Source organism: Vigna unguiculata, chromosome 3 (genome assembly GCF_037176805.1).
Source record: "Vigna unguiculata cultivar grain cowpea cultivar isolate G323 ecotype 2 chromosome 3, ASM3717680v1, whole genome shotgun sequence".
Classification (NCBI taxonomy): Eukaryota; Viridiplantae; Streptophyta; class Magnoliopsida; order Fabales; family Fabaceae; genus Vigna; species Vigna unguiculata.
In genome coordinates, this window is record NC_140794.1 from 18208396 (window position 1) to 18235020 (window position 26625).

Below are 26625 nucleotides of genomic sequence, written 5' to 3' on the forward strand. Positions count from 1 at the left end.
TTTCCCCCTTTCTCTCTTCTTCACTTTCTCTCTCTAACTTACATTTAATTTGAGTTTCCTTTCTCTTTCCGCCGCACGTGTTAACTAACCTTTTCGTAATAAAAATTTAAAAAAAACACTACCATGTCACCTTTGTAAAAAACTTGTCAAATACTTTTGTTGAAATATCATTATCCATTATGAAAGGACTATTATTGACTATCATTTAATAATGTGCTTGACCATGGTACATGATAATAAAATTCTAGATGTGTAAAAATTATCATGAAACATTAATTGTTTGAATGGTGTACAATTTTTTGTTGATTGAGTTGTGATGGGTTCGAAACTTGGCTAGCACAATTTAGATTGTGACAGCTGTATTATAATTTATACTATATATATATATATATATATATATATATATATATATATATATATATAAAGATGAAGTGGTTGTGGTTTTGTTATGGTTACATTGAAAGACAATAAAAGGCTTGGTTAGAAATTATATATAGTGTATATATTTAAATTAGTTCCTAAATACAAACATAATTGAGAACATTATTGGTATTGCTTAATGTCCTATAAAACCCCAAAATCGAGTTAGCTCCCCTAACCTGGTTACCTCATGTCCTCATGTGCACCCTTGGCTGCTCCTAAGCCTGCTAGGGTTTCCATGTCCCTTCACATTCACATCATAAAGGATTTTTTTGGCAAAAAGAAAGCTTAATATGGTTCTACCAAGGTTTGAACCCTTAACCATTCCAATATCAAATCAATGCACAACCAATTCAATTTCATGATGATTAATATAATTTTATGATTATATTATCACTCCACATGATCAAGCATATTATCAAAACAATAATAATTAAATAACACACAAATGATATACATAGGACTCAAACCCATGTCCTCTCACACATTTAAGTACTCTCAACCACTTGAGCTAGTATTTTTCCACGTCACATCAATCAACATTAAATGCCATAAAAGAATGTTGACAATTGTTATTGGGATTTCTTCATATATAACAGCGAGTTGATTTTTATAATGTTTTGGGCATGAAAAGGAAATTTTGTGGTTGAAGTGTTGCAACACCAAAGAGTGGCACTTTCACTAGTTTGGTTTATTTAAAATGATATATAATGGTAAGGAGGTGATTTCTGAATTTTCAAGTTTTCCAATTATGAAATTTTTAGGTTGTGCTTAATTTTTGGAGGGGTCTTGCTACGGGATAATTCTATTAGGTGTATCATATAAGTTATACTAAAATATAATGTTTATATATATTGTACTATAAATCTAGTAAGTACGATATTTGTTTATATTAAATTAATTGTGTATATAAAAGGAAAGGTATTGTTATATAAATATTAACTATTGCTTGTGGAAAGTATAAAATACTTCTATTATTTTATACGTTACATATGATATAGATTAAATTGTATGAGTAGCATTATGAATAAGGTGAAAATTATTATTATATTTGAAAAAAAATACATATGTTATAGAGGTAATTACGTGCGATGCAATTAGAGAAATTCGTATATAATTAATTTATTATACATAACGTAGATTATAATATTTATTAAATGGTTAGGATATTATATCGCACAGAGATTTGATAATTTATACCATATGGGTGTTTGTAAGAATAATATATAGTATATATTAATACGTACTTTAGATGTATAAAAATAAATTAAAGCCATTGAATTATTTAATAAAGGTGTAATAAAAGGTCAATATGTTTACGAAGATGTATAATAATAATATACTTTTTATTAATTGGGATAGCAAAAATGGGTTATGCAATAATTTACTTAGTAAACTCGTGTTACTGGTGTAGTGCCTGGTTGTATGGATTGGACCACTAGGCGATAATTACTAACAGGGGGATTTTGAAGCATGTGGCACCCGACGATGTATGGGAACTACCAGGCGATCTACGTTGTAACTTTCCTTGGTGGCGTAGTGGTTGCGCCAGGCGATAGTGTTGTGGCAGTTTGCATTGTGGTGTGTTTTGCATGGCTCTTTGTGATGGTTTTTGGTTTGGGATATGCTTGGATAAATTACGAGCGGGGAGATTCATAATGGAGTTGGAAACACATGATGGATACGGACGGGGAGGTTTGTATTAGATGTACTCTTGTGTGGGGATACGAGCGGAGAGGTTCATATGTTCCGTGCTCACACTTGAGGCCATTATGAGCGGGGTGGTTCATAGCAGGTGTTCACGCATGTTGGACTATGAGCGGAGAGGTTCGTAGAGTTGGATCACGAGTGGGCAGGTTTGTGGAAGCATATGAAATCCCTATGACCATGGTTGAGTATGTGTTAATCTCATATAGGTGAGGTTAATGATTTTTAGTGTTCTGCATGTTTGGAGATGACGACCTTGGGCCAAGATATGCTTGACATTATCATGACTGAGTAGGTTCGTGATTAGTGATGAAACAAGTGATTAATATGAGTGGGGAGGTTCATATTAATGATACTTTCGTGTGAGGATACAAGCGAGGAAGTTTTCATATTTCATGCTCACACTTGAGAGTTGTTGTGAATGAGGAGGTTCGTAATTAGATGAATCACACATATTGGACTACGAGCGGGGAGGTTTGTAGAGGTGAGACCACGAGCGAGCATGTTCTTGGAAGGATGAAATATCTTGAGGCCATGGTCAAGTGTGAGTATGACATGAGTGAATAGTCTAGTCTCGTATGGGCTATAAGACAATGATTTCAGGATTCCTTGGGTAATAAGGGTTTAAGAACGTGTATTTTGTTAAATAAGAATGTTTTGGGTGAGGGGTTTATGCTATTATTATAATTGTTTAATTCTTTGAGCTCACCCTTTTGTTTGTATTTGGCAATGATCGTGTAATTCGTTATACGAGAGTAGATGATATTTCAGGAGGAGCTGATGTCACTTAGAGCCGGAGAGGGACTAGCTTGGGAATTTTTATGGACTATATTTTATTATTTTTTTAACATTAATGTGATCAATTTTAAACTATGTAAACATGGAGTTGAATTTATGGTTTTAAATTTTGATGCATTTAATAAAGTTTAAATTTTCCTACAGTTTTGGGAAAAAGGTTTTATTCAATGCGACTTTATTATTTATATAATTTCTATTTTATTTAAATTAGTAATATTCGACTAGGATGTTACACTCTCTCGCAACTCCCTCTTCCACTCGTTGAACACGTCCACATTTATCTCCACGAACCTCAACCCTTCTCCCTGAAGAACCTCTACACCATAATGTAGTCTCCACAATTGGACCGAGAAAATAAGCTTATGTGTCCTCTCAATGATGCCTCCTCTTCCTCTTTCGTCTTTGTCGTCACCAAAACCTTCATCTCGGAGAGATTGAACTTCGTCACTTCGCATTGGTAGAAAATTTTGGGGTTGTCCCAATTACAAGGTGAGATTAAGTGTACAATTTGTTTTTATTTTTGTGTTAATAATAAATTGGTTTTAATTTTTGGTTTATTGATTTACAGAGTGGTGGTTCCAATAATGTAGGTTGCAACTTTTTCAAATGGTGGTGTGAAGAAGATGTTGATGAAAAGGATGTCATCATCATGACACAAAGGAGGTAGATTAATGATTTGGATAAGTCATTGAAGGTTGCTGAGAAGAGGCTGTAATTAGTAATAGGGTTCACTTGTGTTGTTATTGTATTTTTCGTACTGTTGTTGTGTGTAATCTTTTAAAGTCCAATTTGTTTTGTATTATTGTTAAATGAAGAAATGAATTAGTTTGATTATGTTGATATTAGTCTCAACCTGTTCAAAATGACATCTTAATCTGAGCATTGAAGTAAGTGATATTGATCTAAGCTTGGAAAAAAATAAATTGATCTAAGTCTGGAAGAAGTTAAATTCATGACATTAATTCATCCTCATCAAAATACAGTACATCAATGTTTGAAAAAGTGAAATTGAACGAAGTTTAAGAAAAGTTAAAATACATATAATTGCCTACATGACCTCCTCCAAAAATGCAGTACATCAATAATGAATTCTACATCAGAAATTTCAAAAACTAACAAAGACGTTTGTAGCTGCTATCATTGCCTCCTCCTAATTTGTAATTTCATCCTAAACTGCTGAGATGGTTCGTCTGGTGCTGATAGTGGTGTTGCTTGACTCTCCACTTCATTCCTTGGTGGTTCAATTGTTGGAGTTTCAGCAGTTGGTGCATTCTCAGTAGTTTCAACATTCTCAGCAGTTTGGGCATCTGGTGCAATCTCAGCAAGTGTTGCAGTTCCTCATCAAGGTTAGCATGGTCAACATGTGGTTCAGTTTGGGCATCTGGTGCAGTTTCAGCAGGTGGTGCAATCTGCTCATCCACAGGCTTATCTGGGCAATTGTTCTTATTATGGCCAATCTGACGACATATGCTACATTTTTTTTCTATGACCTCCTTTGCTGATTTGTGTGTTATCCTTTCTCAACTCCCACTTTTCCAACCTTCTTTTTTTCTTGGGTCTTCTTGGTAAGATCCTCTTATGTGGTGGAGGGAGTTTTTGCTCATAAGACTTCACCATTGACTGAAAAGATGATGATGGATTGATATATTTCTTCGTAGGTGGATCTCCTAAACCAGATTGGTATGAAGTCCTCAACATAAGACTTCACCATTGACTGAAAAGATGATGGATTGATATATTTCTTCGTAGGTGGATCTCCTGAACCAGATTGGTATGAAGTCCTCAGCATTGACATTGATGAAATTCATTGCTGCAATAGCATGGCACCAAGGGATAGCAGTCATAAGTCGCTTCCTACAGCTGCAATGTTGAGCATCCACATTCACTATGTACTTATCTCCAACCATGGATATATGCCTTACTTCAAACAGCTTTTCTCCTGACCAGCTGCTCTTCTGAATGTCATTCATCATCAGATAACTCAGTTAAATGACGTGCTCTATTTTCAAATTTAGCTCTGCTAGAATCATCACTTTCAGACATAACTTCCACTTCAGTATCACCTTCCACTTCAACATCACTAGTTGCATTCAAATCCATGTCCACATGCCCTAGACCCTCAACACTGTCCCTATTCAGACCATTGGCATCCCCAACCTCTACTTCAGCAGTCTCTTCATGGGCCTCTACTTCAGTACCCTTATCCCCAACCTCTACTTCAACAGCCTCAACCTGCACTTCACAAACATGAACTTCCACTTCACTTTCCTCAGCCTCCATTCCTTCCACATGACCATCCATTTCTCCAACCTGGTCCTCTTCACAACCATCAACCTTCATTCCTCCCCTCACACCATCCATTTCCCCAACCTCACCATGAATCTGCTCTTCACAAATCTCAGCCTGCACTTCATAAACCTCATATGCACCATGAACTTCATCTTCTCCAACCTAAGGATCCATTTCCCAACCTTTTCAGCAAGAGTTGGTGCATCACAGAGGTATAAAATTTTATCTTCATCCATATTATTACCTACCTTTTCTTCATCAACACCATCTACTATCTCTGCTTCATCCACACCATGAACCACGAATAAATAAACCTCACCATTACGCCTAGCAACATTAACCATATTTATAGCACCATTGTCATCTAACAATAGGTGAAGCACTCTTTCGACAGCATACCACATCCCCTTAATGTTAACATACCCAATCTCCTTAATTGCATTTACAACTTCAAAGTAACTCCATCTATCTGGATCGCATGACCACGTTGATTTTTCCCCATTCATATAATGCAACCCACGATTTTGTACGAAAATACCATTATGGTGGACAACAACATCGAACCTATCATCACTCATTGCCCTAAAGTAAATTAAACAGACAAAAAAGATGTATTATTAAGCCTACTTTAACGCAATGGGGGACCACTGCTACAATCAATTACAAATAAAGTAATGGGGACCATTACACCAGCACCGACAACCGACAAACAAACCAACTAAAATAATACCCCATTGAACCCCACCTACAAACACAAACTACACAAAATCATGGAAGTTATTTAGAAACCATGCAGAACATCACAATAATCCAAGCACAAACAAACCCAAAAATATAATTACAAAAATCCTAGCCCACAAGCAAACACAACCCAGAAAACCCTAAACTCACTTACCTTGTTGATGATGATTAACTGGAAAATTGAAATGAAGAGTGCGACTGCAATCCAACGATGAAATGGTAAGTATTAGTTGTTTCCTCTACAAATCCGAACTCAAGAAAGACGAAGATGAAGAAATCGCCTCCAACGATGAAGAGCGCGACTACAATTCAACTCAAGCTCTAATTGTAAAATTTCCTCCAAATTGAAAAGTTAACCTTAATTAGCCACATGTACAATACACGTAACACACCCTAATACAACGTAATACAAACAGTGTCACTAGTACAATGCTCCGTTACTGATTTAAACAGTATCACAGAAAAGGACCAAATTAAACACGGATTGCGAAAATGAGGACCATCCGCAACAAACAATACAAAATGAAAACGAAAAAAGTATTTAAGCCTAAATGATATTAGGATTGCTTGTCATCATTATGGTAATTCCGGATCCACGAATGTCAAATGAAAACAAAAAAGGCATCAACCAAGATTAATAATAAAATACCCACAAGGATTTGGGTACTAAAGGAATTGATATTCTAGTTGCAGTTTTGGTTTACGGGAAGAGGTCATACATATCCTTTCTATTCACGACTTTAACTCACCACCATAATTTGTATGTATTAAGTACAGTCTTCTCTTATTAAATCATTCATGTTAGGCGTGACTTACCTAACTATTAATATTTTTCGGGTTAAGTATGTTTTTAGTCTCTGAACTTTGGTCAAAAATTGGAATTTGTCTCTGGTCGAAACTTTGATAAATTTTTGGTCCCTAAACTTTAAAAATGAATGAATATAGTCCTTTTAACCTAATTACGTTGACTTTTTTCAACATGTCGAGTGTGTTTCTTGTTAATATTGAAGTTATTTACGCCGTTTGACACATTCTCGACTCAATATATACTAAGAAATGCGTTTGAAACCTAAAAAAAAAAGTTAACAAAATTAGATTAAAAGGACTATATTCATTCATTTTTAAAGTTTAGGGACCAAAATTTATCAAAGTTTCGACCAGGAACGAATTCCAATTTTGGATCAAAGTTCAGGGACTAAAAACATACTTAACCCATATTTTTCAAATCTATCCATTTACGTAATTTGAGGGTAAATATACTCCAATGTAATAAAATAAATAAATCCAATAGTCAATAAATCAGAAACTGTCGATTTTTTCTCAAACTCCTTGCTTCAAAGATAGAGGCTTCATGAAGAACAATCCACTCAAGCAAAACCAAGAAGCTGGAAAGCTTCTTCAACAAATTCATCCATTCGAAGTTCATTCGAGAATTAATTAATTAATTATTATAAAATAAAAATATACAGTTGGAAGGCTCATATTATATATATATATAGATATTATATATATATATATATATAGAGAGAGAGAGAGAGAATAACTGTCTTCCATTTTAAATTATAGAAACAAAATATTTATGAAACTAAAGAAATGAACCTATAGAAATTCAAGGTCCACCCTTCCCTTATCTTGCCCTAGTTCCAAAGGCCCTCTTATTTCCATTCTAAATTTGTTGTGTCTTTCTAAAACAAGGTTTCTTAACCCCTTTTCCCCGTAAATTTATAAAATATCAACTTCACCATTTCACAATCATAACTAAATCATCCTAAAGCCGTAATTGTCTTTGTTTTTTATTGTTATTTTTAGAATTTTCTTCCTCTCTATATAAACCCCAAGACACACCTATTATTCCTCACCCCAGAAAAAAAAATTAAAAAAACATCTCTCGTCTCCTCCTCAGCCTTGTCTCGCCGTCGTAACCGCCGTCGATATACCTCAATAAGGCGGCGAGGGCTGAGAAAGATGGAGGAGATTGAATGTGGCCATTATGTGGGTCATGGCTACGTGAGCAACTGGGGCATGCAGTGCGACAGCATGCGTCGCCGTCGATGCTCGAGTGACGCGCCGCCATCTACTTCGGTTCCCGGGTACATAAAATATCTGAAGGGTACGGAATCGGAGATGAAGAGGACGCGGCGCGTGGGAATGGAGAAGTCCCATGAAACGGAGACAAAGGTATCGATGAGAAAAATGCAATGGTTGATGAAGAACAAGTATGGGAAATTGACCCATAATTGCTAATACCCAACCAAAAACCATAATTAACAATTTTCGTTATCTTTTTAATATAGATCAAACCAGTCTGATTAAAAATAAAAATTCTCCAACTCAGATAGAATAATTATAAACAATAAATTACATTATTCAAACATTTAATACAATTATTATTGCTCCAAATTAAGCTAGAACAATCCTACACCAGAATCACATCGTTGAAAAAAATGTTTTACAATTTGTTGTTACATGAATAATCCTTTTATATATGTTTTTGCTTTGGTAATTCAACTCCAAAGTTTATCATGATTCTCCTTCGCTATCTGCTTTTCACTCCCTGTGTATTCATGAAATTCTTCTTATAATTTGTTAATTTTCTTAATAAAATTTGGTTTCTGTTATACGCGTACACTGGAAGTTCATCTCACGCTTTAAATACTCAGAACATCCTGTGTAAAACGAAAGGTTTATATTAGATTTACATATACAATATACTAATTTTGTTATTTAGTTTAATATTATATTTTTGTAATATTTAAATAAATACTAATAAGCATTTATAATGTTAAACACTCTTCTTATTCTTTAATATCTTTCATTATAAAATAAAATAAAATACTTTTTTATCTTACATTTTTTTCAGTTTTTTAAAATATTACAAAAATGTAAAATCACCCATATACTTATCTGATACTGTTAAGCAGTAATTCTATAAAGTTATTAGAAGAATACATAATTTGACATTAATTCTAAAATATTCGACTTTTTCTCAATTTGGGGAGCTTATTAAAAAAGGGCTGCAATATCTACTTTACTATTAAATTTATAATAAAAAGAGTTCCGTCACTTTAAATTACACCCTGAATTTTTTGAAATTTCAGAAAGTATCGCTATCCTCGTGTTCACAATTTTATTTTATTTAGCAGAATTTAATATCTCCCAATGTTGTTTAAAATATTAATTGATCATATGAAATTTATTTAATTTGAAATAATATTATTACTTTTTACGTTTAAAATAAATTCTAAAATTAACATGTAATATCAGTCTAAGAAACAGGTTCTTTTCCACTTTCTCTTGAGTAATCTTAATTATAAAGTTGTGAAACTAACTCTCAAATTGAAGGCAGTACTTTATTGCATAAACATTGCGTATAAAGTTTATTTATAGCCTGTGGTTAGTTTAATATTTATTTTAAAATTGGTAATCACTTAATTTAATATGTTTTTGAAAAATAATATTTTTCCCAACAAAAAACTTTTTCTTTGTTAAGATTGCATATACCCAATTCCAATGTGATAAACTTTTGATAAATTAATGGGGTGATTATATTAACTTGTGTGTAAATAAAAATAATTCAAATGACTTTGTAATTTTTTTCCTAGTTTGTTGTGGATTGGATATTACAAATTACAATATCCCATATTTTATCGGAACACTAGAAACTTTTAGAATTTTGCTATTTACACATATCAATTTATTAAGTACACCATTTTTTTTTGAAATTTTTTTATTACAAAAAGAATAATTACCAAAAAGTTTTTTTAAACTTTCAAAACTCTACAAAAAACAGATTTACTAATAGACAAAATTCGTTTGTAATTATCAAAATTCGTTGATAAATTAAAATTATTGATGGTCAAAAATTTATTAATAAAATTTTCGTCGATAAATTTTATCAGCAAATAGGAAAATTTGTAGCATCTCAATTTTAACAATTTGAAACTAATAAAATCGAATATTTCATCATAGTGTTCAAAATAGATAATCAAGTGTAAAAGTATTTTAATATAGTCTTACAAAAGATAGAACTATAAAAATATATCATTTATACACTTAATTTGAACTAACAAGCCTATGCAAAACTAACCACTTACTAAAATTCCTTAGGACCTTCCGCTACTCTAGCTGATAGATCCTTATCTATCAGAGGTGCCTCTACACTTACAATTTCTTCTACTCCCACAAAATAAGTGATCATCACAAAAGAGGAGACGAATAACACAACAAGACACAAAATACACAACAGGGTAAGCTAGTGTACAAAAGAAATATTCATACATATATTTAAATCATGACAAAACTTACAAACATGGTATATAACATTTCTATATTTATAATCACAAGCAGTTGACACTAAAATCAATTATTCTGATACATGTCATAGATAAAAGGTTCAATGTACGCACCTGTGATGGTTTCTAGACTTCGTAGAGTACAAAGACACATGGGGTCATCACCCAACCACACAAGGTTAATCCTAACCTATGATCGAAGAACAATTCCAAAGTTTAGGACCTCCTACTACTCTCACCACATAACTCATTCTACTCTATGTGAGTATAAATGATTATTAGAGTGCAAGATACCTCCTTCCAGATCCACCTACATAGAGGCATACACTAACAATAACTACACTAGGAATTTCCCTTGAAATCCTTCAAACTTTATCGTGTATGCTCACCACCACATATTATATTCAATCCATCATAATGAAACCACGTACATACTTCAATCAGTTTAACATAATAAAGGCCTTAAGCATGATTCACAACAATCAAAGCACACCCAAAATTAGTCAAACCAAGCAAAACAAGTAAAATAGGGCATATGACGTTCAACACTAGATCTCAGTGCCATTTGTTTCATAAAAATGAGCGCTTAATGCCAACATACAATGCTCAGCATCAGGGAACTAAAATGATCTCAAACCTATAGAGGTCTATAACGCTCAACGCCACCTGGTCAACGCTCAACACCAATTGACTAGTAAAAGCCAACGCTCAAGGTTTTTGGGAATTTAGAACCTATTTCATAGCTCAAATTGGTACTCCTCCTTTATGTATTGGTTTAAAACAACCTTTAAATCATAGGAGTTGGTACCAATTTGATCAATGACTCAAATTCTACATTTTTCCAAATTCATTCACTATTAAAAACAAATTCATACAAGATTCATTAAACATTCCATAAACCAACATCATCCATACAATTAAAGAAACAATTACCAAATTAACTTATTCACAAACATGTCAATATCAATCTCTATGAAACTTACTCATACAGAAAAGAAAAACTAGTTTCCTTTACTTGACAAAGCGGCTCAACAAACTCAAACCGTTCTAAGAACACCAAAACGCTACTAACTCTACAGGATGTTTTATCTACACATAGAAACATCACAAGAATGATCAGAACATATTGTTATGATCATTAATCAGTAGAGATTCATATTGATGACTAAAAAGGTGCATGCAAGTGAAAGAAGACTCACATGCAACGTTAAACGAAAGAAGACCAAGAAAAACTGTTGAAACTTAACTTACATAAATGGAGAAACTGATCAGTCCAAATTGAAGAACTCGTCATGAAGATTACTCCTATGGTCTCATATCTTCAATCAAGCGAACAAAGGAGGAGAACCCCTATAGAGAAGTTAGAGAACTCTAAAAAAGTGATTTCTAAAGAGATGGTGTGTTTTAAAATAAAGAAACTCATTTATAACAAATCAATTTATACTAAAACATTTTAATATTAAAATAATAATGTCTCACTATTTTAAAACCATTATCCCTTACAAATTATTATTTTCTAGAGTTTTACAAAATTCATCGATAATTATCGACAACAAAGAATCATTTGGTAATTATCGACGAATTTTGGTTATTAGTAAATATCGTGATTTGATCTTCTTCTTCCCTTTTCTCTTATTCTTCTTTTTTTCTTTTTTTTTTCTTCTTCTCCCTCTTCCTCCTTTTCTCTTCTTTTCCTCATTTATTGAGGCGTCGTTGTTGTCGTGTCCGCCACCTTTGGCTCCTCCTTTAGGAACTTTTAGGCATTGATTCTCAAACAACTGAAGCCTAAACATATATATGTTTTGGTTGTTATTAGAACCGAAACCTAATTAATTTTTAAAGTAATAAGTAAAATTGGAAAAATAAAATATGTACACAAAAGAGGTTTTTAAAATAAATGTTAAACACAAAAGAAATTTTTAGAATAATAATTAACGTAAATTATTTATAAAATAATTAATTTTTAAAATAATAATTAAGGGTAAAATTAGAAAAAGAATATGTGGACACAAAATTATTTTAAATTACAATTTTTATATTAAAAATGGGGTTAAATATGTTTTTAATCCCTTAACCTTTAATGAATTTTGGAATTAGTCTATTTCGAAACTTTGAACCAATTTAGTCCTTCATCTTCCGAAATATGTGAATTTGATCCTTTTAATCAAATTTTGTTAGGTTTATTTGATGTTTCGTACGCATCTCATGATTGTAGTTGAGTTGTTTATATTGTTTGACACATTTCTGCTTTAATGATAAGTCAAATACTATTATGAAACACGCTTGAAATGCCAAATAAACTTAACAAAATGTGATTAAAAGAATTAAATTCACGTATTTCGAAAGATGCATGATTAAATTGGTCCAAAGTTTCAAAATTGACTAATTCCAAAATTAACTGAAAGTTAAGGGACCAAAAACATATTTAACTCTTAAAAATGTTTCATTAAAATTTCTAGTTATAATATAATTAACATATTTATAAATATTTAACTATTATCATAAATTACTAGCGAAAATAAAAGCCAATGCCGTGCCTTTGTGTTCGATTTTTTAATTTTTATAAAAATTTGAGTTAAGATGAATAATATTTACTTTCAATTTTAAAAATAGTTGTTAAATAAAATAATGGTTAAAAGTAAGAGAAGTTTTTAAAATAATAGTTAAGAGTAAATTATTTATAAAATAATTAATTTTTAAAATAATAAGTAAAATTGAAAAAGTAAAATATGTACACAAAAAAGTTTTTACAATAGGTAAAACACAAAAGAAATTTTTAAAATAACGATTAAAATAAATAATTTATAAAATAAATGATTTTTAAAATAATAATTAAAGATAAAATTAGAAAGACGAAATATAAAATGAATTTAAATTACAATATTATATTAAAAGTGTTTCATTAAAATTTTTAGTTATAATATAATGAACATATTTATAAATATTTAATTATTATTATAAATTATTAAAAAAATAAAAGCACTGTCGCAATTTTGTATTGACATTTTTTTAATTTGTATAGAAATTTGAATTAATGTCAATAATATTTAATTTTGATTTTTAAAATAGTTTTTAAATAAAATAATGATTAAAAATAAGATAAATTGTTAAAATAATGGATAAATTATTTATAAAATAATTAATTTTAAAATAATAAATAAAATTAGAAAAATAAAATATGTGTATAAAATAAAATTTTTAAAATAAAAATTAAACAATTTTTTTTTTGTAGAATAATGATTAAATTTAATTATTTATAAAATAATTAATTTTTAAAATAATAATTAAATATAAAATTAGAAAAAACGAGATGTGACTGGGGAATTTCTTTATTTGTATATTGTTATAGAATATAGATAAACTTAATTTATAATGTACACCCGGAGATACCTGTTAAAATATTTTATTGATAATAAGGGCTTAAACCCTGGGCAGAATAGATTTTAGGGTTTATTACCGTCCCAGTTCGGAAGCCTTTCAATTCGAAGAGAGCTCCACCATGGCCGGTTCGAAAGCAAATGCAAAGAGGCAAAGTCAGAAGCGAAAACAGACATTCGATGCCGAACCTCAAACTTCTTCCAAACGGCACCGTTCTGATATTGCTCCGAAGCGTCACAGTCCCTGGAACAATCTTGAACTCATACTTTGCATCCAAGACAAAGACCATGATCTTTCCAGGTTACTTTCTATTTTGTAATCATATTTTCATTTTGTATCTCAAAAGATTCAATTCAATGCTTTTGACAATGCGTGTGTGCTGAGGAGGGTGTTACAAATTTTAAACTTTTTTTTATTAGCGAGTCATCTTCAACAATATATATTAACTTGTTTTTTCCGCTTTCTATTAGCTATTCGAATGGGCACTGAGATTCTTTTTTTCTTTTCTTCACAATGAGTGTGTCTTAGTGCAGTAAGGTTAATCAGGCATTTAATTTTGTGCGGTCAAGAGTGGAAAATGGTGTTGGCGCTTGTCAGGATCGTAATACTATAAAACTTCCAAGACTAATATCTTACCTTAATGATTGGATCGTGACATTGTTATTTCCTCCAAATGGGAAGAAAAACTGGGGCGATGCGAAGACACCACAAGTCGAGGGAATTGAGGCATATATGGATATTCGTTGTTGGGAGATATTCAAGTTCTTCTTGCAGGAATCTTTGAAGTTTCACGGCTCCTGGAGTATGCCCCGGAACCTCCTACAAACTGTTCAGTTTGTTGCCAGAGATTTTCTGTCACTGCTAGAAGACACCTCTATTAGTTCAGGAGAAGTTATTATATCTGAAGAAAGGTTTAAATTGTATGGTACGGCTATTGATTGTGTTTCGTTGGTATTCTTGTCTCATGGTGGGTTGTCAAATAAAAACTTGGACTTGTGGGTTGAGACAGCCAAGGTGTTGGTTGATCTTGTGCTGAAAACTTATAGCAATAGCCTTGATGACAGCAATGTGGGTGCTCTTGCACAACGCTTTCTGTGGTCAGTGCTTCAGCCCTTCTCTAAGTTGGGTGTCCATCGAGCTAAGAAAGGATTTCATAATTTTGTGGATAAACTTCTTGAGCCGCTGTTGCATTTATCTAGTGAGTTGCATCTTCGGGTTAATAGAAGTAATCCCATTTGGACGTCGAGATTAAAAGAGGCAGTGGAAGAAGTCCTTTCTCATGGCCTTTTTCATCAAGTGCATATTTCTGAGTTTTTAAGCCTACATGGTTCAGAAAATGATGTTACTGCATGTGATGAAAAATCAAATGACTCAAAAACAACCATTAAGAGTTATACTAGACATTTATTTGATGTACTGAATAGAATTATAGCTAGGAAGAATGCTATGGCCATGGGTAGCTTAGGCTTGTTATTTCATTTATATGCTACTTCAGCAAGAAAATTCAAACTAGATGAAGGGCTCAAGACAACAGAGAAAATAGGTGATTCAAGGCAACCAGTGCCAGGAAAACATTGTAACTCAAATAATATTTCTGCAGACATTCAAAAATCTCTTTTTAATTTTTTTGTACTGATTATGGAACCCCTTTTGCTGAAGATTAATGCCTACATTGAAGTTGAAGTAGATGCCAATACCCTGTTGTTGGATCTTCATGGTTTACTAAAGTCTATTGGTAATTTGCTTGCTATTTTTATGCGAGAGAAAGTTTATTTGAGAACAGAAGACACATCTGGAGGAGCTTGTCTTAATTTCTTGAAGAAAATATTTAATACACTGATAACTAGTTCTACTAGTGTACTCCATTTCTCCAATTATGATACAACTAACAAGATGGAGATATATGGTTTGCCTGCTAATGAGATTCTAGTCGCTATGGGATATCTTTTGCAGATTGAATATGAGGTTATTGGTGAAGGCTTGGTAAATTTATGGCTTCTTATCTTGTCATTCTCTGCCATTAATTGCAATTTGGGGAATGCTTTTGATCAATGCTCATTACCTTGTACTCTACCTGCCCTGGAGTGCCAAACAATTCATCTCTACAGTCAACTACGCCAGGTTCGTATTATAATTTTGATTACTGGTCATTTATATTTTATTTTTTCTCACCAGATCCCAGTAGAGCATGTTATGTTTTAGAGGTTCTGCATAGTTCCGCTTTGTTGGTGGTTTTATTACTTTTTGTCTTACTCTATTGGTGTTATTCTAGGTATGATGTTTGGAATAGGGCATGGGAATGATGTTCTGGTGAAGGGAAATCTTTAATAAACTATTGTATTTTTTCTTTAATTCAGCTTATTTTGTATATGTCTTCTTCTTATTGTTCTTATTGTCCTCCAAGACTTGGATGGAAATCAGGCTTGTCTTTACATGTTTGAAATGCTATAGGTGGAAGTTGCTATTTTAGCACTGTGCAAAGCTATAAGGCTTATTATATGTCCGGAGGGTTATACTGAAGAAATTTCTTCTAGGTTCTTGACATTTCTGTCTAATGAAGTTCATTCTGAAGCAGTTGAAAGGCTGTTATCTTCACAGAATTTCATTCATGCCATTTATAAAGCTGTTGAATCTATTCCAGAAGGGCAGGTGTGTGGGTGTATTAGACAGATAAGAGATGATATTTCAGAATCTCTCATGTGGATGAAAGATTTCTGCCCATTGGTTGATGGCAAGAAATCACAATTTTTTAATCTACAAGTGGAACTGTTTGGTAGAGGGCTATCTAGACTGTATTGTTTAGTTCTTGGTTCGGTGACGGTAACCGACGGTAACCGCAATCTTTTTGGAGTTTCCGTAAAAGAACTTATGGAATTAATTCGTCCCTACTTGAGTATTCTAGTTGGACAGCAGCCAGATACAATCTGCAAGTTCTTTTCTTCTGTCACAGGTCAAACTGTTGATCAAGTGATTAGAAAGGGAAAATTTTTAAAGAAATTTGGTATGTCCAGCCAATGGGTTCTTGTGTTCTTCTTTCAGTTATATGTGTCTTGCCAAACCTTATATAGGCAAGCAATCCCTATACCTCCTGATTTGCCAAAAAAATCTGCAGAGGTGGTGGATTACACATCATATTCTGCTTGTGAGTTGATGGACAGGATTGATGAGATAGACTTCGGCTTTTTTTCTTGGATTGTTCAACCCTCAGGTTCCCTCCTTGATGTTATGAAATTTATTTCTGACATATATCTTAAACATGGCTCAGATGATTCTTCCCCTTTGATCTATATCTTTCAATCTATGGCTCTTCGAAGGCTTGTTGACGTGAATAAACAGATTATATTGTTCAAGTATATGCAAAAGAAGCATGATTTGCAGAAGCCTTATAAATCTAAAATCAACACACTGAAGGAAGAAGCGGTTGGACTTACTAATTTTGTTATGGAAAATTTATCATGTGTGTTTCAATCCCCAATCTTTGTTTCTGATTATGTAACTTGTGAAGATGTAGTTTCTGTGGCTACTCAAAGCAATGAATGTGATCTAGGAGTTTATTTTGCTGACAGAAAGTCATTGCAAACACTCATCTGGTCTAATCTTTGCAAAAGTGTTGATGTTTGGAGCAACCATGCTTCAAAGAAGCAAATGAAAAAGTTCTTCTCACATTTACTCCATACTTACCTTCAAAGTGGAACACATAATTTTCAAGAGTCAGGTGTGCAAGAAATTGACAAATTTAAGCTGCTGAAGATGGTCACTCTGTCAGAAATATCATCAGAACTTTTAAATGATTCTCTTTTGTATAAACAAAAAGTAAGATCCTCCTTTGGTTATACACAGTTCCTTTTACCCTTCACACACAAACACTCATATTTAATCTTTCCAGTATTTGGCTTAGCTTTCTATAGACATCTTTAATTTGTTTCTTGTTTAATGCTCTGTTGTGATATTTTGAGAAAGATAAAGTTACACCTGTAGGTCTTCATTTCATATTTTTGTTTCAGTTTGTCCAAAGGAATCTGGCCTCAATATTCTGCCATGCTTTGGAGAAATATGCACTGCCATTATTTAATAATGTTCCTTGTACTGATGTGAATCTTCAGTCATTGCCTAATTGGGTTGAGTTTTTAAGCACCCTTGACAAGTCAACAGTGCTTATTGATGAGAATAAAGAGATTCCGGAAGATTGTTCTGCTGTGGAAAGTTCAACCACTCATTCACACAGCAAACTTCCTGCAGATATCAGCAGAAAAGAAAAGACTTTCCCTGTCACTGACAAAGTTTTTCGAGATTGCCACCATTTACTTGATCTCTTATGTTGGATGCAAGATATAAATGCAAGATCATTTTTAGGTCTCATGACTTGTATTTTCAACCTTGAACGGTAACTCGTCTCTCTGTCGGATACCTTATGGTCTTTTGTCCAGATAGAAAAAAGAACTTGTATGTGTTATAAAGATGAAAATTTTCAACTAATGTTGAGGTAGGGCATTCCTTGAAAAGACAAAAACTAAAGGCAAACAGTGTGCTAAAGAGCTCGAAAGTCTTAATAGCAGACACACCGAGGCCATTAGCATTATCTATTAATAATTTAATAGGAACCTGGAATATAAAATGAAGAAAATAAATGGATGATTTTATTTCTTGATTGAGAATGAACATAACCAGGAAAAAATTATCTTGGAATGGTGTTTCCTTTTAATAACTGAGTACTTGTTCAATTCCCAAATGCTAACAATTCAGAATGTGTGTTTCCCCTTACATCTTCCTATTTATTTATTTAAATAACCCTCTATAACTAGCTAATTGGCTAGCTACTATAGCTATTCCTAACAAATTTTACTTTCCTTCCTGTCCTAATTCCAGATACAATCCTATGCTTTCATGTGTAGGTCGGAGAGAGTCCTCTCTCTTTGATCAGTTGCTTTTATTGACTTATCACTGTTTGTAACTAATTTTAGTTCGGCTGCTACCTAACCTATCTAACAGCCAACTAACTAACATTGTTTTCCTATTTATATTTTCACAACTCTATATTTGTCTTATATGTTTAGAAGCAAGAAAGTAATTGGATGAAAAGACAAAACCATCTCTTTCCACAAAAAAATTAAAATTTGTTTATGGTACATTCCTTTACCCTTACTGCCGAGAAAGAAATCCTTTGCTCGTAATAAAAATGCTTTTGACACATGCTTCAGTTTTTGGTTCCAAAGATTTGTATGAAATTTATTATGTGAAATGAAACAAATGATCCCTTCTCAGTTTTGTCTACTTAAATTTTGCAGGCTTCTTGTCAGTGCTATTCTGTATTTTCAGTGTACAGTGCACCAAGATTATTATTGTGAGTACTTAAGATTATTTGTCTCGTGTCGGAGGGCATTATGGTGTATATTAATTGGATTTTATGAGAAGGCAGAGATTATTCAATCATTACCGAACACAATTGTTTCTGAAAGTTCGTTCCCTGTTATGTGGATTACAAAGTCATTATCTGTGGTTGTGGGGATTACAGAGGCATTCTCTGCAGAAAATATTATTCTGTGTAAATCTATGATTTTTTCCTTGTTGGATTACACATCACATGTCTTGTTCAGCATAGGTAAATATCAAAGTGTTTGTGCTATTTCCATTAATAAAGAAGCTGAAATGTCATGTGAAGAGATCTCTAATCATATGATATGCCATGAAGAGAATAATTTACTTTCATCTTCTCAGAGCTCCCCCAAGCTTGAGGCATTGAAATGTTTAACCTTTATGGCTGAGAATTTGAAAGAGCATAAACACAGTTTGCTTGTTTCTATTAACAATTCCCCTCATAATGTCAGCGTGGGATCTGGTCTTACCACTGAAAACATCATTAGATTCTCGTCTGCAGTTTGTTGTTTTAGTAGAGTGTTATGGGGCCTCACATCTTCCACTGGGCAAAGAGATGCTAAAGATATTGAAGAAAAACAAATATTGATGTGGAAAAGTGAGCATGCCTCTGAACTAAATAGTTGTATATCTGTTTTCATGGAGCTTTCTGATGTTTTTGTAAACAAATTTCTTTTCGAGAGTAACCAACTTTCCAAAAGTTCACACAATACACAGCATTCTGAAGATCCAGCTAAGGCTAATACCTCAGCTGGTCCAGAAAATGAATGTAAAGCTGCTGCAACTTGCTTTACTTTATCAGTTGATAATGTCTCCAAGGGTGTCAATGATCTAGGAAGGGCTTTGAATCCAAAAGGTGAAAACTCTGTTGCGAGGGTTTTGGCCGGGGTGGACTACTCTGAGGCACAGGGTCTAAATAAGCATTTTTTGCGAAGTTTGGTAAAAGGTGATCACCCTGAAATAGCTCTTTTGCTGAGACAACTGCTAATTGCTTTCTCATCTCTTTTGAGGTTAAATTTGCAGAGAAATGATCGTCTCTTACCTTCTAGTCTTGTATCCACTTTCATTGAAATTTCACAACTCCTATTACTAGAATTTGTGGAGATGGTTGTGGTCCCACAACAATCTGCTTTGCTGTTGTTAGATGGCGCTCACAGCTATTTGAGAGAATTGGTTAGTTATTTTCCTTTCACTGATCCTACATCCTCTAGAAAAGTCTACACAGAATTGATTCAGATTCACATGAGGGCAATAGGCAAGACCATTTTGTTGCAAGGAAAAGGGCGAACACTAACCTTTCATGAAAGACAGTCAAGTACAAAGCCACTTCGTTGTGGATCAGTTGAAGCTTATTCTTCTACTGAATTGCACTGCTTTGCCTTGGATGAATTTAGAACCAGGCTGCGGAAGTCATTCAGAGCATATATAGAGAGGTCATCTGAGCTGCATCTTTTGTCTACTATACAGGTCATTGAGAGATCTCTAGTTGGTATTCTAGAAGGATGTACTGTGATTTATGATGTAAAAACAAGTAAAGATGGGGAGGAAATTTTGTCAGTTGTGGCAGGTGGCATTGATTGCTTCAGGATGGTTCTTGAATTTGTTTCAGGTAAATAAGAACATGGCTATTTTGAACTAACATTTCATTCAATCATTTAATTAAATTCTGCAAATTACATCCTTTATTTCGTATCCTTTTAGTTGTACTTAAAGTCATATACATGAATACTATATTCTGATTCACTTCAGCAATTTTGTAAATTTCAGTTGATATTAACTGAAATGTTATTACAGTTTTATTCAGAAAGCATCTGCATGCTTTTCCTCATGAAAGTCATTTTTAGATAATGGTTAACATGCTCACTGATATATTATGAAGTCTTTGACATTACATTTTGGGAATCGTAACATTGCCTGTTACTTAATGCTTACCTCATTTCTTTAATCCTTAAAGCAAGCCTAAATTGACGAGTACCTGGTTAACAAACAAAGACTATCGATATATTGCATGTTGGGTGGAATCAATGCAAAATGCTGAATAAGGCAATGCATTCATATTATCATTATTCAATGACAACTTTTTCTTTTTGAAGGTCGGAAAGGCTTGAAGATGATTAAAAGACACAGCCAGAGTTTAGTATCTGCTGTTTTCAACATTATTGTGCATTTACAGAGCCTTCATATTTTTTATGATAACTTGGCATCTGGAACAGTTGCCAGTACTCCTGATCCTGGGTCAGCCATTCTCATGGGTGTTGAAGTACTGGTTACAGTATCTAGAAAACAGGCTCAATTCCCAATGGATGTGGGTCAAATATTACATATCCCTGCTGTACTCTTTCAGAATGTTTGTCAGTTTAGAGTTACTAAAGCGTCTGGTCCATCAGAATCATTGATGATTTCAAAACAGCATATTTGTGATCCAGTAAAGAGAATGGGTCACGTTGATCACCAGTTCTTAGTTAGCCTCTTCATTGTGTCTTGTCAACTATTGTGTACCATTATTATGCATCGTCCAAGGTTTGTTTTATTTTATCTTTTAAATCACTGAACAAAGTACAACTTCTCATTATTGAACGCTTGAAATGTCACATTTACTATGGGATATATATTTGATGTATTTTGATAGCATCTATCTGAAATCTGTTATTGTAATCCTGACAATTAGATGTTCCTTAACCACATCTTGTGCATTGTTTACAACATTCCAGTGAGTGCAGACAGTGTGTTGCCCATCTTGAAGCTTCTGTTGCGGTTCTTCTTAATTGCATGGAGACAGTTTCTGATGATGAATCAAAAATGAATAAGGGTTTCTTTTCTTCAGAAGAGGAACTAAAATGTGCCTGTTTTATGAGAAGAATTTATGAAGAGGTTTGTTGCCTCCATATTTGAATGAAATTATGGCCTTAATTTAACAAATTAATCTCCTTTTGCTTACCTCTTTTGGTTTGGTATTCATGATGCAGATAGAACAGAAAAAAGATATCTTTAGTCGTCAATGTTCTCTGTTTTTATCCAATTACATATGGGTTTATTCAGGATATGGTCCCAAGAGAAGTGGCATCAGAAGGTTTTTTATTTACGTCTCATTGTTCAGTCATTTCTTTCTGTCAAAGTTTACCAGTTCAGGATTGCATTTCCATCACACTGGGGCCCCTTTTCTGTTTGACTTTTTATTAAGCGTCGTCCATTTGAAAATGCATCTAACAACTAGAACAATTCACCTATATAAAGTCTGTCTTTGCTCATACATATCTTTGAACTGAATAACAACTATAAAGTATTAATAGAGAGATGTAGTAGATAACCATAACCATTAACAAATATTAATTATGCTAAGTTAATTGCAGAGAAGTAGATGAAGCTCTAAGACCGGGTGTCTATGCTTTAATAGACGCTTGCTCAGTTGATGATCTTCAATATCTTCATACTGTTTTTGGAGGTAAGTAATTCCGACTCAATCAGATTTTGTGAAAGGAATTAAAGGAACAACCTAATTTCGATTTCGTTTTTGTAGAGGGACCTTGCAGAAACACCCTGGCCAATCTTTTGCATGATCGCAAACTCAACAAATACGAAGGAAAAGTTTGATCTTGAAATTTTATTGCTGATATTTTTTTTTGTGCACTCCTCTTTTGCCTGAGAGCAAGCTATTCTTACAACTGGAAATTATGTGATTAATTTCCCGAGGCGGAGACGTTACAAGAGTTGGTTTCCCAACAAAGTGTTCTACGCAAGTTTAAAGAATTTGGCTATGTATCAACTGGGTCGATGTGCATCACTATTTGCCCTTGGAATTCTTTCAATCGAGATTGAAAACGTGTCAACTAATATCACGGAAAGCGAGTACTGTGTCGATACAAATTGAATTTATATACTTCTGGGCGTGGGACGATAATATTTACACAGGTGCGTGAAAGATCAATGTATTCTAATTACTTTATGATGAATCCATAGTTGGATAAATGAAATTTTAGTCAATAAACCAATACTGGAAGGAGCCACGAGGGTTATGATAGCATTCCTTTCATGCGTTAACTCGAATATTAAAATTGTGATGGTTTATAATTGTTCAGTTTCAAAATACGAAGGAAAAGTTTGATCTTGAAATTTGATTGCTGATAATACGAAGGAATAACTCGGAATAAACTGAGTAAAATGTGAACGATCCTCTCTACTCTTGGTAGGTAGTTATTATCTTCATTCCAAATGATATCTTTCACTGCATCAGATAGTTCCCCGTAGAACTGTAAACATTAACAATCCATTCCACACAAGTTAGTAAACAAGGAAAATCATACAAGAGGACAAAAGGATTTATCAAACCATATTTTGTTCATTAAGGTTTATACAAATGAAATTACCCGGTCAAAATCCGGAGCATCTCCTACATAATAAGAAATGATATCAGAAGTAGAACTTGATAGTAAGAAGTATTATTATTACTGCTACATTAAAATTGTAATGAGTGTGAAAAATGTTTTCTAACATTTATCTTCGTATGAAGACCCATGCGCTCTATAGTATTTCCAAATCTTGCAATTATCTTACTCCCATACTTGTTCTGAATCGTCTTTTCCTTCCAGCAAGCACATGGTTGTCAAATTTGAGAAAATTTATATTTTCATAGTGTCCCTAATAAACAAAGAGTCGAACTGAAAGGAAAATTTGAATTAGAGATTTACTGCTAAATCTGATCATTTTGTAAACCAATAAAACTAAATACAATAAGTATGTAATAGTATTTCCTTTCTCACTATTTCATTTTTATCTTAATTTTCACCCTGAATTTGTTATCTTTATTAAAATCAAATTGTATTACGGTAAAATTAAAAAATATTGTGGACTGATTAATTTCTTATTTTTTATTTATTTTTTTAAGCAATGTATTTCCCTTTACATGTGATAAATTTTGAGAAAAAAATTATATATTCATAGTTTCACTAATAAATAAAGAGTCGAACTCAAAGCAAAATTTGAATTAGAGATTTAACGCTAAATCTGATCATTTTGGTAACCAATAAAACTAAATACAATAAGTATATACTAGTATTTCCTTTCTCATTCTTTCATTTCTATCTTCATTTTTACCATGAATTTATCTATATTAAAATCAAATTGCACCACGGTACAATTAAGAAATATTTTGAATTGATTAATTTCTCATTTTTTTACTCATTTTTTTAAGCAATCTATTTTATCTTGTATGTAATAAATTTTTTTATTATGCACTATCAGACAATGATAAATTGATATTTTTTTTAATCAGGTGAGAGATGATAAATTTATATTTATTTCAACTACTTTACCTTGATTCATGTTAGGTAATCTTTCTTATCATTAAATGATAGTTTTTATGGTTATTTTGTAATATGATATTATATATATTTTTTTAATTATTCAATCATATATGTTTAGTTTGAGTAGACCAAATGAAAAGAGAAATCAAAGACTTTTTATTTATTAAGAAATATTTTTTATATAAAAAATCTAATTTGGCTCTTATGATCTTTTGTCCAAGTTCTCTCTTTTTCTTCTTTCTCTTTTTCTCCTTCTCTCTTCCACTCTTTTTCTTTTGTCTGTCTTTCTATCTCCATCTTCTCTCTTTTTCTTCTTCCATCTCTTTTTTTCTCTCCCCACTCCTTTGGTTTTCTTCTTTCTTTTGTCGATCTCCCTTTCTGTCTTTTTTCTTTTTCTGTATCTCCTCCTTCTTTTTCTTCTCTTTTGTTTCCCTTTCTCCCCTTTCTCCCCTTCCCCCTCTTTTTCTCTTTAGAATTTTTTTTAACCTTTTTTTTTGTTTTTCTATATCCTCTCTTTCTTCTTTTTTATTCATCTCGTTCCTCCTGATTTTCTTCTTTCTTTTGTTTCTCTCTGGTATGAATCACATAATGACTCAATTGGAGAAGGACTAATGTATCACTTTGTGACAGTTTTTTTGAAGTTATTAGTTTATTTAAATAATGGTCCAATTCTTTGTAAAATTGGCTGACCAAATTATATTTTAGTTTAATCAATTAATGAGCTCTAGTTTAGTTTTATTTCAAGTTGTAATAATGACCCAATTGCAATTTAGTCATCAACCTTTGGGAGACCAAGAGGATGTATTGATGAATGCTTTTGGGTGACTTTTGGGTTGCCACAATTTCAGTTACAATGAACCATTAAGCAGTGAGATCATTAATAACTTAAGTGGGATGTAATTACAATTTATGTGTCTTATAATTCTAGTGGTTAAAGCTTCTATATAAGCTGAACCATTTTATCAATGAAGACAAGTTGAGTTTTATTTAGAAACATTAGAGTTCATCTCTTCCATCTTAGTGAGAGTGATTCTCCTAAGTTTTTGAGTGATTCAGGAATCCATGAGTTTTATCAAAGGTCCTTCATCCCTGTGTTTAAACTCTTAGGCCTATCTTCCATTCTTGGAAGTGTGACATCTCTCAATTTCCACTCCATCTTCTTATCAATTTCCATTTTCCCATTTTAAACAGTTTTCCAAATTCCTTGCTTGTTAGCATTCCAACCTAGATAGATTTGTAAAATGGAGCCACCGCTCTAGATTCACATAATTTGGTATTCAGAGTCTGGCTCTGGGTTTGGAATAGCAATGGAAGTTTACCATACAAGGTGTTTAATCGAAGACCACCCATGTTTAGTTGCATACGATTACGGAAGCGACAACAATGTTGTGGGCCAAAGATTGGTGGAGAAACTCCAGTTACCAACAAACTTTCATCCGAATCAAGCATGGATCAAATTTAGTACATGGCAATGTGTTAAAGAAGTATTATATGATATCGCTCCCATGGAATCTTGTCATCTTCTTTTGGGATGGTCATGACTTCTTTTAAAACATTCAATCTTGATGAATGTTCCTTTTGTTTAAGGCATGAGGGACATAAAATTAAGTTGAAATTTATGACACCAAGACAAGTCAGTAAGGATCAACATAGGCCGTAGGAGAAAATAGAAAAAGAAAGAATAGAAAAAGAAGTAATAGAGAAAGAAGGGAACAAAAAGATAAAGAAAAGGAAGTAGAGAAAAAAAGGACGGAAAATTTATTTGTCAATGATTTTTCTTCTACAATTTTATGATGTCATTTTACAAGAACAAAAGGATAGACATGTGAATGAAATACACCAACTTCCATGTTTGAAAAGGAAGCTTGTTCATAGTCCTTTATTATGCATCCAGTTCGCTAATGGAAAACAAAGTCTTCAAACAAAATGCGTGGAGTTATTTGTTGTTACATATGAAAGTAGGGTAGTGTTGGCAAGATAGGTGCTCCACAGATTGCAACCATTGGAAAGGAACAAATATGAATTTATTCAAGTTGTGTTTGATCTTGGAGGAAGAGAATTAGTTTCAAGTTGTGGAAAAATAAAGTCGTTCACAAGAACATAATAAACTTATATTAAAACTAGTAGAAAAATAAAGCCTTAAGATTCGGGATAAATCTTCTCGAAGAAGGAGGGTATTGCATCATGACCTAAATGGAGAAAGACTAATGTACCACTTTGCGACAATTTATTTTTTTAAAGTTATTAGTTTGTTTAAATAATGGCCAAATTCTTTGCAAAATTAGCTGACCAAATAATGTTTTGGTTTAATCAATTAATGGGCTCTA

At 32.8% G+C, this 26625-nt stretch overlaps 1 protein-coding gene across 2 annotated transcripts; it reads left to right on the forward strand.

The window, feature by feature from the left end:
* The first annotated feature begins 13664 nt into the window (after nucleotides 1–13664).
* On the forward strand, nucleotides 13665–22987 carry LOC114177867 (Urb2/Npa2 family protein). Of its 2 annotated transcripts, none has more exons than XM_028063453.2 (10): nucleotides 13665–13925; nucleotides 14159–15746; nucleotides 16077–17438; nucleotides 17630–18009; nucleotides 18911–20607; nucleotides 21092–21518; nucleotides 21710–21869; nucleotides 21965–22068; nucleotides 22349–22440; nucleotides 22516–22987. In XM_028063453.2, the coding sequence occupies exons 1-10, from the start codon at nucleotides 13747–13749 to the stop codon at nucleotides 22587–22589; spliced, it is 6063 nt and encodes a 2020-aa protein (XP_027919254.1). In that variant the 5' UTR covers nucleotides 13665–13746; the 3' UTR covers nucleotides 22590–22987. The 2 variants fall into 2 exon arrangements, with proteins under 2 accessions (XP_027919254.1, XP_027919256.1); XM_028063455.2 differs by having other exon boundaries at nucleotides 13723–13925; nucleotides 14154–15746.
* Nucleotides 22988–26625: the final 3638 nt, after the last annotated feature.